This window comes from Apodemus sylvaticus, chromosome 4 (genome assembly GCF_947179515.1).
Source record: "Apodemus sylvaticus chromosome 4, mApoSyl1.1, whole genome shotgun sequence".
Classification (NCBI taxonomy): domain Eukaryota; kingdom Metazoa; phylum Chordata; class Mammalia; order Rodentia; family Muridae; genus Apodemus; species Apodemus sylvaticus.
Window position 1 is genome coordinate 68,020,667 of NC_067475.1, and position 14,427 is coordinate 68,035,093.

Below are 14,427 nucleotides of genomic sequence, written 5' to 3' on the forward strand. Positions count from 1 at the left end.
CGAGGACGCCGTTTCTTTGTCAGGCGATGAGTGCAGCGCCTGCGCTCAGGACCGAACCTTTGCAAGGTCAGACCGCGAGCCTAGCTCAGCAGCGGTCCGAGCCCTTCGGCGCAGCTTCCGCCCGCAGCGGGATAACGCACTTCCGCTTCCGGTCCGGAGGGTCGCGGAGTCCGAATTTGGAGGCCCCAGGTAGGGAGCTTGCGGGGTGGGGTCTCTGAGCTGCAAAGCGTGTATGGCGGGAGGGCAAGAGTTCGCGTGGCAGCCTGGTGCCTGGAGACGGACGACGAGTTCTGTCTTTTTTTTTTTTTTCGGTTTTTTTGGATTTGGTTTTTTCGAGACAGGGTTTCTCTGTATAGCCCTGGCTGTCCTGGAACTCACTCTGTAGACCAGGCTGGCCTCGAACTCAGAAATCCGTCTGCCTCTTCCTCCCAGAGTGCTGGGATTACAGGCGTGCGCCACCACCGCCCGGCTGAAGAGTTCTTTGCAACTCTCAGGGGGGAACCTATTTTTTTGTTTGTTTGGTTGGTTTGCTTTTTTTTTCTGTGTAGCTCTGTGTGTAGCCCTGGCTGCCCTGGAACTCGCTCCGTAGATCAGGGTGGCCCGGAACTCAAGAGCTCCGCCTGCCTCTGCCTTCCAAGTGCTAGGATTAAAGGCGTGCGCCACCAACGCTCGGCAGTTATCTATTTATTTATTTATTTATTTATTTATTTATTTATTTATTTATTTATTTATTTATTTATTTATGCAAGAGTCTGTCCTCTCCACCATATGTATCCAGGGCTCGAACTCAGGTCGTAGGCCTGGCGGCAAGTGCCTTTGCTTGCTGAGCCATTGCCACTGCGTAGTGAAAGGAATTTTGGTAATAATTCGCTTGTACTTTTTCCTTAAATTTTTTTTTTATTTATATTTTATGTTTGTGAGTGTTTTGCTTGCATGTATGTCTGTGCATCCCAGAGGCCAGAAGAGGGTGTTGCATTCCCTGGGACTGGATGTGTTGTGAGCCACCCTGTGGGTACTGGGAATGGAGCTTGGATCTTAATTATTTAACTACTGAGCCCTCTTTCCAGACGTGCTTGTACTTTCTAAGATAGTGAAGAGCTCTTATGCCCGGTTCTATGGTTCCTGAGCTGGTCCTATTTCTAGACGGAATAAAACTATCTGTGGTAACATGCGACTCTGTTGGGCTTTGTTCTCTTATATTGAGTCTCTGGTTTCCATGCTCCTTGCCCTGTCTGCAGGCCCTGAAGAATGAAGATTTAAATACAAGGCCATGGCTAACCATCTGAAGTTCATTGCCAGGACTGTGATGGTTCAGGAGGGCAATGTGGAAGGTGCCTACAGAATCCTGAACAGGTAACGAGTCAGAGGCTTGCCTAGACCAGCTGCGGGGAGTGTGCGGTCATCCTCCACCCAGCCTGCCACCTCATAAACTGCCTCACACCAGTTCCAGCTCGGTGTGTAGGCTCTGGACAGTTCCTATCCCCTCAGTGGGGCCTATCCAACAAGCAGCCATCATCCCTTGATGATAAATCTGAGGTCTAGCCACGGTTTTGGAAAGTGCCCCTAAGTCTGTGTCTCCCTGTGCACACGATAACCCCGGCACCTGGGAAAGTGCAGGCAGGAAGAATTTTCGAATAATGTAGACAGTGATTGACTAGACTCTGTCTCAGATGACCCCTGCCCATGTCAAAAAGAAAAAAAAGTCAGGAAGGGCAATGAGAAACAAGAGGCAGAGGCGTGGTGCTTGAGGAACAGCTGGGCCAGTTTCTGTGGAATAAGGTTACTAGAGAAGATTAAGTCTTTTGTGATTTTTTTTGTTGTTGTTCAACACATGTAGTTCAGGCTGACCTAGAATGGGCAGTGTAGCCGTGGATAACCTTGACTCCTGATCCTTCTGCCTCCATCTCCCAAATACTGAGGTTGATTATATGTTCACTATTGTTTATGTGCCTGGCTATGGGCTCTGGAAGAAATAAGTCATAGATGAGAAGGCATTTCAGGTTCCAAACAGCGTTCTAAGCAGGAGTATATAGCTGGGGGCTGGAGAGATGGCTCGGTGGTAAGGAACACTTGTTCTTGCACAGGATGCAAGTTTGGTTCTCAGTACCAACAACTGATGTCAGGGATCCAGTGCACTCCTCTGCCTGCCGTCTGCGGATACGCACACATGTGACATAAACAAACATACACCTACACTTTAAATCAGTGACATAGCTGGAGAGGAGGGGCTCCTGGGGCAGCATCTGAACTCTAGACTATGGGGTAGAGACTAGTTGGGATGATACTGCACTACTCTAGTTCTTTTAGGCTTCCCCAGACTGGCGCGCCTCATTTAGCATTTTTATCTCATTTTTAACGATGTGTATGTATGTGAGTATGTGCACGAGTGCAGGTGCAAGAGGCCAGAAGTACTGCCCCGAGCTGGAGTTCGGGGAACCGTGAGCACTGTGGCCGGGGAGCCGCAGCCCTGGCTGGTCTGGAACTGCTGTGCAGACCAGGTTGGCGGAGAGCTTCCAGGGATCGGCCCCCTTGGCCTCCTGAGTGCTGGGATGTGGCTCCTCTTTTTGGCGCTTCTTTCTTTTTTTCTCTTATTTTCTTGGCCATGAGGCCAAAAGACATAATAAGCTTTATTTTCTCGTGAAGTTTGCTTTGCTGCAGGGACTGGAAAAAGTCACGTCTGTGGCCGGTGGTACTCCTCAGCCAAGTCTGCTGGTTCCCTTACTGCTCATTTTCAACAGCACTCCCTGTCTTAGTCAGGGTTTACCCTGTGAGCAGACACCATGACCAAGGCAAGTCTTACAAAGGACAACATTTAATTGAAGCTAGCTTACAGGTTCAGAGGTTCAGTACAGTATCATCAAGGCAGAAACATGGCGGCATCCAGGCAGGCATGGTGCAGGAGGAGCTGAGAGTTCTGCATCTTCATCTGAAGGCTGCTAGGGGAAGCCTGGGTACCTGGGAGCCAGGAGGAGGATCTTAAAGCCACGCCCACAGTGATCCACCTACTCCAACATGGCCACGCCTATTCCAACAAGACCACAACTTCTTATAGTGTCACTCCCTGGGCTGAGCATACACAATCTATAATTTGCTTTGCCCATTTTTCCATATGTAGTGGAATGCATTCCTCAATTCTACTTTCAAGACTATAAAGCAAAGCATAATATATATTTCTCATTTCCTCTCTGAACGAGGTAGGAGTGCTCTGCTTTATTTATTCTCAAATGCCAGCAGAGGGTGTCAGATCCCATCACAGATGGTTGTGAGCCACCATGTGGGTGGTGGGATTTGAACTCAGGACCTCTGGAAGAGCAGTCAGTGTTCTTAACCGCCGAGCCATCTCTTGTCTGTCACCTCCTTTGCTCCCTGGCATAATCTCAGGACAAGCCCAGAGGGGCCAGACAGGGTTCCTCTCAGGGCCTCCTGGGTCCAGGACCTCGGCAAAATGGGCACACTACCCTGGCTGGGAATCGAACCCAGGACAAGCAGCTGTGCTCACCACTATATCACCAGCACTGCTTGGTTTTGTTTTTAAAGATTTATTTTATTTTTAATCCCAGCACTTTATCTTTGTGAATTCACAGTCAGCTAGGTCTAGATAGTGAGATCTAGGTCAATCAGGACTATGTCTCAAAACAAATAAAATATTTTATTTTTATTTCTGTGAATGTCTGTGCCGTGTGTTGGGGTACCCCTGAGAAGGGGATAGAATCCTCTCGAGCTCGACTATCCTCGCCGGCTGGGTTTGGAGCTCAGATGGCATAGTGAAGTGCATAGACTTCAGGTTTCTTCTCTTGTACTCCATAAACTGCATGTGGCGGCACACCCTTACAGTTCCAGCAGTTAGGAAGCTCAAAGTTGTGTTGCAAATTTGAGGCCATCCTGAGCTACACAGGAACCAAGGGCTGTTAAAGGGGCTCGCTTTCGAGCCCAATGACGTGAGTTTGAGCCCCAGTACCCATGTGGTGGAAGGAGAGCATTAACTCATGGATGTTATCCTCTGACCACCACAGAGTAGGAAGCCGGCCAAATACAGTGGCTCTAGAGGACCGAGGTTCAAGGCTCAGCACCCACTCCACTTCCAGGGCATCTGACACCATGTCCTGGCCTCCACAGGACCAGGCACATAGCACATACCATGTGCATAGACATCCATATTGGTAAATACATATATACATAAAATAATACAAATCTAAAAAATAGATACTATGTGGATATTTTCTACCACCTGACCTAGTATTATTTCAGATCTTGTCCCAAGGAACTTTTCTTTCTTTTTTAATTTTTTTGTGACAGAGTTTTATGTAGCCCAGTCTGGCCTCAAATTTACCATAAAGCTAAGAATAACCTTAAGCTCCTGATGCTTTTGCTCCTGTCAGCCTGAGCTATTTAAGACCCTGTCTCCTGAGTCAAGGTTACGGTGCGGGTGTGCACACACACGCACATGCACACACACAACACCCTATTCTCTGCAGCTCTGGGGCTAGAACCCAGGTCTCCACACATGCCAGGAAGCACTCTACCAATCAATTAGAAGCTGAATCCCCAGCATAAAAATTGTATTTTCTTTAAAAAAAAAATAAGTACATACAAAGCAGTTGGGGGTGGTGTCTTACCCTTGCAGCCCCAGTCCTGTAGAGGCTGAGGCAGGAGGATCTCAAGTTTGGACTATACAGACCCTATCTCAAAAAATTAGGACATCGAGTACTTTTTTTTCTTACTTCAGGTATTTTTTAATACCAAGGGAATTATAAGGTTTTGTTTGTTTGAGGGGAGGACCCAATTTATAAATTTATATTACCTAAAAAGAGGAGATTTGACCTGAAGATATAGCTTACATGGTAGGAAGGCATTGGACCAGCAGCACCATAGAAAATGACAAATGGTACCTTTTGCTTATAACTTTGGCAAACAGGAAGATCAAGTTATCCTTGATTACACAGCAAGCTTGAGGCCAGCCTGGGTTACGTTAGGCTACCAGAGAGAAAGAGTCCTTGGAACAAGGAACACTTCAGTTAAGCTGAAGAAATGTATCTAAGAACAAGTGAAGAGACCCAGGCCCTGGGCTCTGACCCGAGCTCTACGCTCCTTCGGCCCCCTTGGGAACTTGAAACAGTGCCTTGGAAAACAGCGCAGGGAAGGTATTGGCAGTTCACAGTCTCTTCAGAAAGCTGCATTTTAAAAATAGTAGACTGGTCGGGGTGGCACATGTGTGTAATTCCAGCCTGCACAAGAACGCTGAGGCAGGAGAATCAGGAATTCAAGGTTATCCTTGACTACATATTAAGTCAGAGGCCAGCCTGAGCTATTTAAGACCCTGTCTCAAAAACAAAAAGTTACATTTTTAGTACAAAAATATAATTTGCAAAGAAGAAGCAAGCTGCGTTTCTATTCCTTTTTTTAATCTTAGAGTTTTATGGAACTGTTTTAGAAGTTGTACTTTGCCCGGTTGGAGGAGGGAAGTGGCCGATCCTTTGCTCTTCCGGTGCTGTTGTAGGCAAGAACTTGTAAGCTGGTGCATGCGAGCAGAGTCCGGGTGGTGCCTCACCCTCCCTGCCAGATGCAGCCTTTCCTGACTTAGCTTCTCCTACACGTCCTTTCCTCTGCACTTCTCTAGCGTCCTCCCCTTGGCTCACTGGTTCTGCATACCTGTCTCACCCCAGTCTTCTCAGCTTTCAGATGCTTGAGTTTTAAATGAGCCTCTTGTTCTGATTGCATTAGCAGCTGCAAGTGCGAGGGGAGCTGTGGTTGAACCTTCGCGGTGTTTGGAGTGCAGAGGGAGCCTTGCAAAGGGAAAGGCCTGTGTGTCTACCCTGGGAGCCTGCCAGAAATGCCTGTTATGTAACCAGGGGCCCTCACGGCCCCTGAAGTGAGGATGTGGAGAGCGGGGGGTTGCTAGAAACCGTGTGCAATTGGCCAGCCCCCAAACCAGTAAAGACAAGAACACTGGAAGCTTGCCGCTTGACCCTTTTACTCTGATGGGCCAGTTTCGGGGTTCACTGAGTCCTTCTGCATACACAGCGGCTGACACAGCCTGGCTACACTGACATGTCAATCTGCCGCCCCCAGGTTCCCCTTGTAAGCAGCTCGGCTCCTTTTACATAATCAGTTGAATTTTACTAAAACTGGCAGCTGGTTTCTCCTTCATGTAAGGTTGCCAGGCACCAGAACTCCAAGCTGATCTGTTCACACGAAGCTCTGCTAGTCCTTGAACTACCTTTGCAGACTGAGGTGACAGTAGTGACACCTTCCCAGAGTGCTGCCATTGAGCCCATCTGCAGCTACCCCACCCCCACCCACCCGCACTGGGAACTGGACCCAGGGCTGGGCCTCACGGATAACTCAGCAAACACTCTGTGCTCAACTACACCCCCAGCCCTTTACCTGTTACTTTTGAGTCTTTTGGGTCCATTTCGTTGGTTGGTTTTAGGGGTTTTTTGAGACAGGGTCTCATGTATCCTAAGTTAGCCATGTATGACCTTTGAATTTCTGCCTCCCCAAGCGCCGGCACTATAGGTGTGCACTAGCAGACTGGGCTGAGGGGTTCCGGGGGTGAAACCAGGTAACCGAGTCACATCCTCAGCACCATGCTTGACTCTGCTTCAAAGCCTGACCCACATCCTTGCCCATTAGAGAGGAGTTGGATAAGTGCTTCTGCTGTGTGTGTGTGTGTGTGGGGGGTGCGTGCTGGGGTTGGCTGGTCTAGCTCTGCCTCCAGCTGGGATTATAAGTGAAGGCCTTTCAACCATCTTTGCAGCCTAATCTGTGCTTTTAATTTTTTTTTTAAAGATTTATTTATTTAATGTATGTGAGTGCGCTGTAGCTGTCCTCAGACACAGCAGAAGGGGGCATCAGATCCCATTACAGATAGTTGTGAGCCGCCATGTGGTTTCTGGGAATTGAACTCAGGACCCATTGCTCTTAACCCATGCTCTTAACCACTGAACCATCTCTCCAGCCCACTTTTAATTTTTTTTAATATTTATATTTGTTTAGTTGTTTGAGACAGGGTCTCACTGTGTAGTCCTGGCTAGCCTGGAACTCACTGTGTAGGTCAGTCTGGCCTTGAGCTCATAGAGACCCACCTGCCTTTGCCTCCTGAGTGCTGGGATTAAACGTGTGCTCCGCCATGCTTATCTGCTCTTGGTTTCTTCCAGCAATAAAGAAAAAGGAAATGCTTAGGTGTTGAGATGACACCCCATCTTCTTGGCAAGTGTTTTCTCCTTCCCCTCTCACTGTCTAAGTGTCAGCCTGGCCCAGTCACTGGTGCTCTCCAGCCAATGAGATGCCTACAACAGGAGAGGCTGGGCCTGAGGAATAACACCAGGGCGGATCCCTAACCTACCAGTTCCGATGCAACAGTCATGTGATCAGAGCATGTGGGACATGGGAAACGGTGAGCAGCGAGGCTGTTCCAATGCTGTCACTTGTGTCACCGCTATGACTAGGGCCTGTTTAGGGAGCCCCACAACTGCTCAGACTTCAGTTGTATCAATTGTTTTTTTCTCTTTGGTTTTATACTTGTGAGGCAAGTACTTTACCATTGAGCTATATTTCTTTCATTTATTGGGTATTTTTGGTGTTTTGTTTTGTTTTGTTTTTTAAGCAGGATGTAAATTATTAGGGGTGATCTGAAACTATACTCTTACATCAGCCTCCGCAGTCCTGGACTGACAGACGTGCAGCACCCCTACACCATTCTCAAATCAAAGAGCAAGGAGCTGTACTTCTCACTAACAGTCAACAAGGAATCACTCCATTGAGTTTATTTAAAGATTTATTTATTATGTCTAAGTACACTGTAGCTGTCTTCAGACACTCCAGAAGAGGTCGTCAGATATTGTTACAGATGGTTGTGAGCCACCATGTGGTTGCTGGGATTTGAACTCAGGACCTCTGGAAGAGCAGCCAGTGCTCTTAACCGCTAAGCCATCTCTCCAGCCCCCAAGTTTTGTTTTATTTTGTTTTAATTACAAATTGTTTGCCTTGGTTGTGGTTGTTTTCGTGGTTTTGGTTTTGTGGGACAAGGTTTCTCTATGTAGCTCTGCTTGGCCTCCAACTCACAGAGATCCACCTGCCTCTGCTTCCTGAGCTCTGGGATCAAAAGCGAGTGCCACCACACACCATGGCCACCACACGTCACGCTTCACGTGCAGTTTCCCTCCCTTGATTGGGAAGCACTGCACAGGAATCACTGTCCCCGGAAGCTGTCATACACCACATATGTGTCATGGGACGTGAGAGCATACTTCCGGGAGTTAGCACCTCTTCCCACTGTAATTTTCAAACACAAGTTATTTTATTTTTGCGTCTCTACTTCCGATGGGCTGTGAAAGTGGTAAGGAACAGAGCTGACCCCACAGTGTCTGACTTTATTCCCTGCCTTTATACAGAATCCTCACCACCGACGGGCTGACTGAAGTCATAAAGCGACGGCGGTACTATGAAAAGCCTTGCCGTCGCCGCCAGCGGGAGAGTTATGAGACGTGCCGGAGGATCTACAACATGGAAATGGCTCGAAAGATTAACTTCCTGATGCGCAAGAACCGTGCAGACCCATGGCTGGGCTGCTGAGCGGGGATAGGAGCCCACATTAGTTCTATGCCCAGCTCCTTTATCCAACCAATTCCTCTTCCTTTTCTCTACAATAAACTCAGTCACAGGTGAACAAAAAGGCTTGGACATACAGGAGCTATCTTATTGCTCCCCAGTGGACCCTTTCTTTGATTAAAAGGAAAATAAAGAATGAAAAAAATGGGATAGGAGCAGTAATATTTGTTGCTAGCCTAGGAGAAGGACCAGTCAGGACATACATGTAATAAGAGTTTCTGTTTATAAAGATTTGGGAAAGTTCTAGAAACCATGATTCCCTCCCCCCCAAAAAAAAGAGAAAGAAAGAAAAAATATTAGGGCTGGAGAGATGACTCAGCAGCTAAGGAAAGAGCAGCTGCTCTTTTCTAGAGGACTTTGGGTTCCAACACCTACTGGGTGACTGGAGGTCTGAAACTCCAGTTCCAGATGGTCTGTCCACCTTCTGGTCTCTGGGTACTTCGTGCATATAATACACATACCCTGTGGCTCACAACTGTCTAACTCAAACCCCATGGGAATTTCTTTTCTGACCCACATTGCCATATGTGTGCAGTACACAGATATACATGCTAGGCAAACCTTATGCAAATGGACTTATACTACTGAACTGTACACTTGGTTAAATTGTTATTTTATTTTATTTTTTGGTGGTTTTTTTCTTGTTTCTCAGTCTCTCTACACCAGGTTGGCCTCAAATGCTCAGAAAGCTACCTGCCTGTTTCCTGAGTGCTGGGATTAAAGGTGTGCACCACCATGCCTAGCTAAATTGCTGTGTTTTTAGAATTTTAAAGCCCCTTTTCTGACTCCATTTGAGGCAAGGAAAGTTTCCAACTGTAAAATATATATATACTGTATTTTCTATCCAATTTTTATGAGTCCCAAAAACAACTCTGACTGGAAATGCAGATGTTCTTTCCTGAACTGCCCTTCTTGACCCTTTGAGTAAAGTATGTACGTGCTCTTAATAAATTCTCCTAAAATACCTAACTACTAGACTCAAAAGAATCCCAGGAACAGCCCTTCCCTTAGGATGTTTCTGTCCTTGAATCTTGATGAAGGGGCTGGGGAGAGGCGGAGCACAGGTGCCTTGGATGGGTGATAAAGCAGGAAATGAATCGTAAGGAAGGAAAGGGCTCAGTGAGACGGAGGACATCAGCACAGGAGCTGTGCCGCTCACGTTAGGATTCCTGCTTCACGTCCAGTCCACCATGCCCAGTGTCAGCGCCTTCCCACAGCAAGCCTTCTGACCCCGGCGGGGAGCCTGCTGGTCTTTCACTGCTGCCATCTGCTGCCCCCGCCGCCTTCCTTGGTGCAGCAGCATCTGGGGAAGACTGACAGAGGCGGGAAGGCGAGCCACCCCGCCCAGGATGCTACCCTCTCATGGAGAGTTTTAAGGCCAGTGGGTAAACACCGCCCCCTTGTGGGGTAACACATTCATTTCTAGCCTTTTTGTGTTTATGTCTTTGATTTAGAGACTTAGCCCAGGCTGGCCTCGAACTTGCACTCTACCTGCCTTATCCTCTCCAGTTGAGGTTACAGGCTAGTCCCTTTTCTAATAGCTAATGCCTTTGAGCCCTCTTGTGACTTTATTTACCATTTTGCCTTTGAAGAAGCTGGGTCCTTACTGCTGCTGAGCCGCCAGGGCTTTCCTTCAGTACCTGGCATGTGGATGTTGCCTCCCACTCTGGGGGGCCATCTTTTTATCCTGCGATAGGTTCCTTTGATGTTTGCTGTGACGGGACTTTGGCTGGCTTGGAACTGGCCATCCCCCTGTCTCAGCCTCACAAGGACTAGGATTGCTGTCATCTGGCACCAGGCCCAGCCAAATGGCAGAAGTTTTCCATGTCCCGTTTGTTTTGTTGCCCTTGTCTTCGGGGTCATATCTAAGAATTCATTGCCAAATCCAGTGTCATGAAGACAATCTCTGTTTTCTTCTAAGAGTTTTTGTTTGTTTTGTGGTTGTTTCTAGACAGGGTTTCTCTGTGTAGCTCTGGGTGTCCTGGAACTCACTCTGTGGACCAGGCTGGCCTCGAATTCAGAGATTTGCCTTCCTATGTCTCTAAATGCTGGAGTTAAAAACATGCACCATAGCCGGGCGTGGTGGCGCACACCTGTAGTCTGGGAATTAAAAGATATCTTGGTGGTGCAGTTGTTTTCTAATAAGATGGAAACTAGAATTTCCCAATAGCTTGAGAGTTTTGTTTATTTGTTTTTTTGTAATATAAAAGTTAATTGACTGGGGCTGGAGAAATGGCTCAGTAGTTAAGAGCACTGACTGCTCTTCCAGAGGTCCTGAGTTCAATTCCCAGCAACTACACGGTGGCTCACAACCATCTGCTTTCTTCTGGTGTGTCTGATGAAAGCTGCAGTGTACTCATATACATAAAATAGATAAATCTTTTTTTAAAAAAGATACTTATAAAAAAGGTTAACTGACTGACTTTAAGAGGAAGCTTCTTCCCAGCACTCTGGGAGGCAGAGGCAGGCTGATTTCTGAGTTCGAGGCCAGCCTGGTCTACGGAGTGAGTTCCAGGACAGCCAGGCCTACACAGAGAAACCCTGTCTCAAAAAAACCAAATCAAAACAAAACAAAACAAGATGGAGCTTCTTGCCATGTTTCTCAGGCTGGCCTAGATTCTAGAAATCAAGTAATATTCCTACGGCAGCCTCCTGTGTAAGGGTCCCAGTCCTTACTAAAGACATGGGGCAACACGCCCAGGGAAAAGCGAGGTGCAATCATTAGGAAAGTACAAACTAAAACCCACGTTCCATGCTAGGGCAGCACAACAGAGCCCTGAGTGACAGTCGAGCTGGAGGGGCTCGAAGGTGCTGCTCAGCTCACCTGGTCCCTGAGCACCTAGTACCAGCACCCTGGGACTCAGGAGCAGCACCAAATGCTCACAGGCTGTGGAGGTCCACCATTTTGAAAGAGTAACTTCACTTGAGAACACTGGTCATGGTGGGTTGGGTTTCTACAGACTGTTTCCTTTTTTTTTTTTTTTTAAATCCAGCACCACCCCAGGAAAACCACTTGTTATCTGGGGTCACATTTTTGGCCCAGCACCTGTGCAGGTTGTCCCGCTAGATCTGCATGGGAATAAAGTTGGAGAGGGTTGTGCTGGGCTACGGCTGAGAGCTCAGCACTTGAGGGAGGCCGCTGTCTTCAGCATAGTTTTTAGACAAATACACCTGTTCTTTGCGATTTTCCAATCTCAGTTTTCACAAGAATCTCCGGACCAAAAAAAAAAAAAAGTTCCTCGATAATAGTGCTGAAAATTTCTCAGGAATAAAATGGATTCCCTGCCCCGTAAGTGTGTTCTGATTAATGTATTCCAGTTTTGCAGTTGAAACAGGGTCTCACAGAGAGACTTTGCTAGCCAGTGCCGGCACTAAAGGCCTGAGCTTTGGCCCTTAGTGCTTTCTAACAATCTGGATTCACTTTTCTATGGGAAAGGTTTTTAGAGGATCCGGTTGTATTTTCAGTATTTAATCAAGTGAATTTAAAACAAGTGTTAGTCTTCCTCTGTCTGTGATTCCTCTAATTTTGTTTTTCTGAATTGTTTCTTTTATTAGGAAATGACAAAGAGTCAGGCATGGTGGCATAAAGCTCAGTCCTAAGTACTCACGGTGGTGCCCGTGCACGCACTCGGGGACACACACACACACATACATATACACGGGGACATGCACTTGCGCACACAGATGCACACATACACGCACACATACACGCATACACACAGTCCTAACTACTACTAAACTACTAAAGATGAAGATTACCTGAGCCCAAGAATTCAAAGACAATCTGGAAAAACACCATCTTCAACAGGAGAAGGGAGGAGGAAATAGAAGTCTCTTCTTCAGTGCAGTAACAGTAGTCAGTGAAATGTCGATGTGTTGCTAGGGCAGATGTACAGAATAAACTCATATATGTCAGATGGTTGATGTTATTGCAGTGCTGACATCAGACCCCGGGTCTGAAGCTTGCTAGGCAAGTGCTGTATTACTAAGCTGAACCCGAGTTCTGGTTTGCGGACTTAAATTTCTTTTTATTTATTTACTTATTTATTTTTAAATTTGTGTTTGTGTGCCTGTGGAGTCCTAAGAACAGCTCCAAGGACTCAATTTTCTCCCGCCACCTTAGGGGATCCTGAGATCAAACTGGAGCCATTGGAAGACACCACTACCTCCAGCACAGGCCCTCATCCGAGTTTTGACAAGATTATTCAAAAGGGGAAAAGGACTGCCTGAGAGCTTGGTTCGGTGGCTCAGGCCGGTAATCTCAGTATTTAAGAAATGGAAGTGGGCAGCCAGGCGGTGGTGGCGCACGCCTGTAATCCTAGCACTCTGGGAGGCAGAGGCAGGGGGATTTCTGAGTTCGAGGCCAGCCTGGTCTACAGAGTGAGCTCCAGGACAGCCAGGGCTACACAGAGAAACCCTGCCTCGAAAAAACCAAATCCAAAAAAAAAAAAAAAAAAAAGAAAAGAAAAAAAGAAAGAAAAAGAAATGGAAGTGAGACTGTCAGGAGTTCAAGTTCATCTGCATAGTGAGTTTGAGGCCAGCCTAGGCTACGTGAGACTCTGTCTCAAACAAAACAAATAGTAGTATCAGGAAACTGGATAATCATGAGCATAAAGATGAAGTTAAAGTTGGGCTTGGTGGCACACACTATAGAACACCAAAGTGCTTTTTCTTACCTAACTGCATTTGATGCCCCTTACCTAACCTTTATCCACCCACCACCCACCCTTCCCAGAGGAATTACCATTCTTTTTTTTTAAATATATTACATTTTATTTGGGGGAGGTATAGTGGGGAACTTTCCATGGTAGACAATTATTTATTAAGTCCTTAATTGTGTGAGTGTCGCTGTAAGTTCAGGAACTAAGCCTGAGCTAACTTATATGACTATGGTAGATAATTCGATAAGTACAGTAAGGGAAAAAAAGGAAAATGGGAATCAGGAGAGCATCAAATATCAAAATGAAATAGGATATCCAGAAAGGTTTCTCTGGGGCACAAACAGGAAGGAGAATAGAGTACAAATCTTGTAGATTTCTTAGTAAAGAGTCACGCAGGTGGAAAGCAAGGAAGTGGCCCATTTCTGAGGCTGAGTAAACAATGCTAAGTTTGATCATAGGTTAGGAAGTGAGGGAGGGCTTGGTGATTGTAATGGCTATTCCTGGTTGTCACTTGGCTGTATCTGAAATGAATTACAATCCAGAATTGGAAGGCTCACCTGTGATCCAGATCTTGAGGCACAGTGGCTATGAATTCTAGGAGACAAAGGCGAGGAGATTTCTGAGTTCAAGGTCATCTGGGACAAAGAAGTCCTAGATCCAAGGCACAAGATCTGGGCCGCACCTTTTCCTGGAGACCCAGATTGGACATTGGAAGAAAGAAGATTCTCTCTTGTTTGCCATGTGGGACCTAGCAACTGCTAGATCCTTCGACTTCCATTCACAGCAGACCATTGTTTGGGCGTTGGACTACAGACTGTAAGTCATCGTGACAAATTCACTTACTATACGGAGACCACCTATAAGTTGTGACTCTGGAGAGCCCCGATACAGTGTTTCTTAGTAAAGCGCCCTGTCGGTGAGTAAGCAATGTATTCCCCACGGTTAGAAGTGAGGCAGATCTTGGTGTTTCCATTGGCGAATGGAAAGCCAGGGGATAGCTCTGAGTCTGTGTTCTTTTTTTGTTGCAGTGTCTGGTATCGCTTTTTTTGTTTGTTTGTTTTTTGTTTTTGTTTTTTCCGAGACAGGGTTTCTCTGTGTAGCTCTGGCTGTCCTGGAACTCACTTTGTAGACCAGGCTGGCCTCGAACTCAGAAATC

General features: G+C 46.8%; 1 protein-coding gene across 1 annotated transcript; it reads left to right on the top strand.

Annotated features, from left to right (window-relative positions):
• Positions 1-91: 91 nt before the first annotated feature.
• Positions 92-8,760, top strand: Mrps21 (mitochondrial ribosomal protein S21). The gene is made up of 3 exons (XM_052179736.1): positions 92-189; positions 1,239-1,353; positions 8,394-8,760. Exons 2-3 carry the CDS (start codon positions 1,271-1,273, stop codon positions 8,572-8,574), a joined length of 264 nt encoding a protein of 87 aa, XP_052035696.1. The 5' UTR covers positions 92-189; positions 1,239-1,270; the 3' UTR covers positions 8,575-8,760.
• Positions 8,761-14,427: the final 5,667 nt, after the last annotated feature.

Coding starts and splice junctions, on each gene's coding strand:
- Mrps21 (XM_052179736.1), top strand. CDS start 1,271: ATGGCTAACCATCTGAAGTTCATTGCCAGGACTGTGATGGTTCAGGAG. Junction 1,354..8,393: donor GCCTACAGAATCCTGAACAG/GTAACGAGTCAG, acceptor GCCTTTATACAG/AATCCTCACCACCGACGGGC.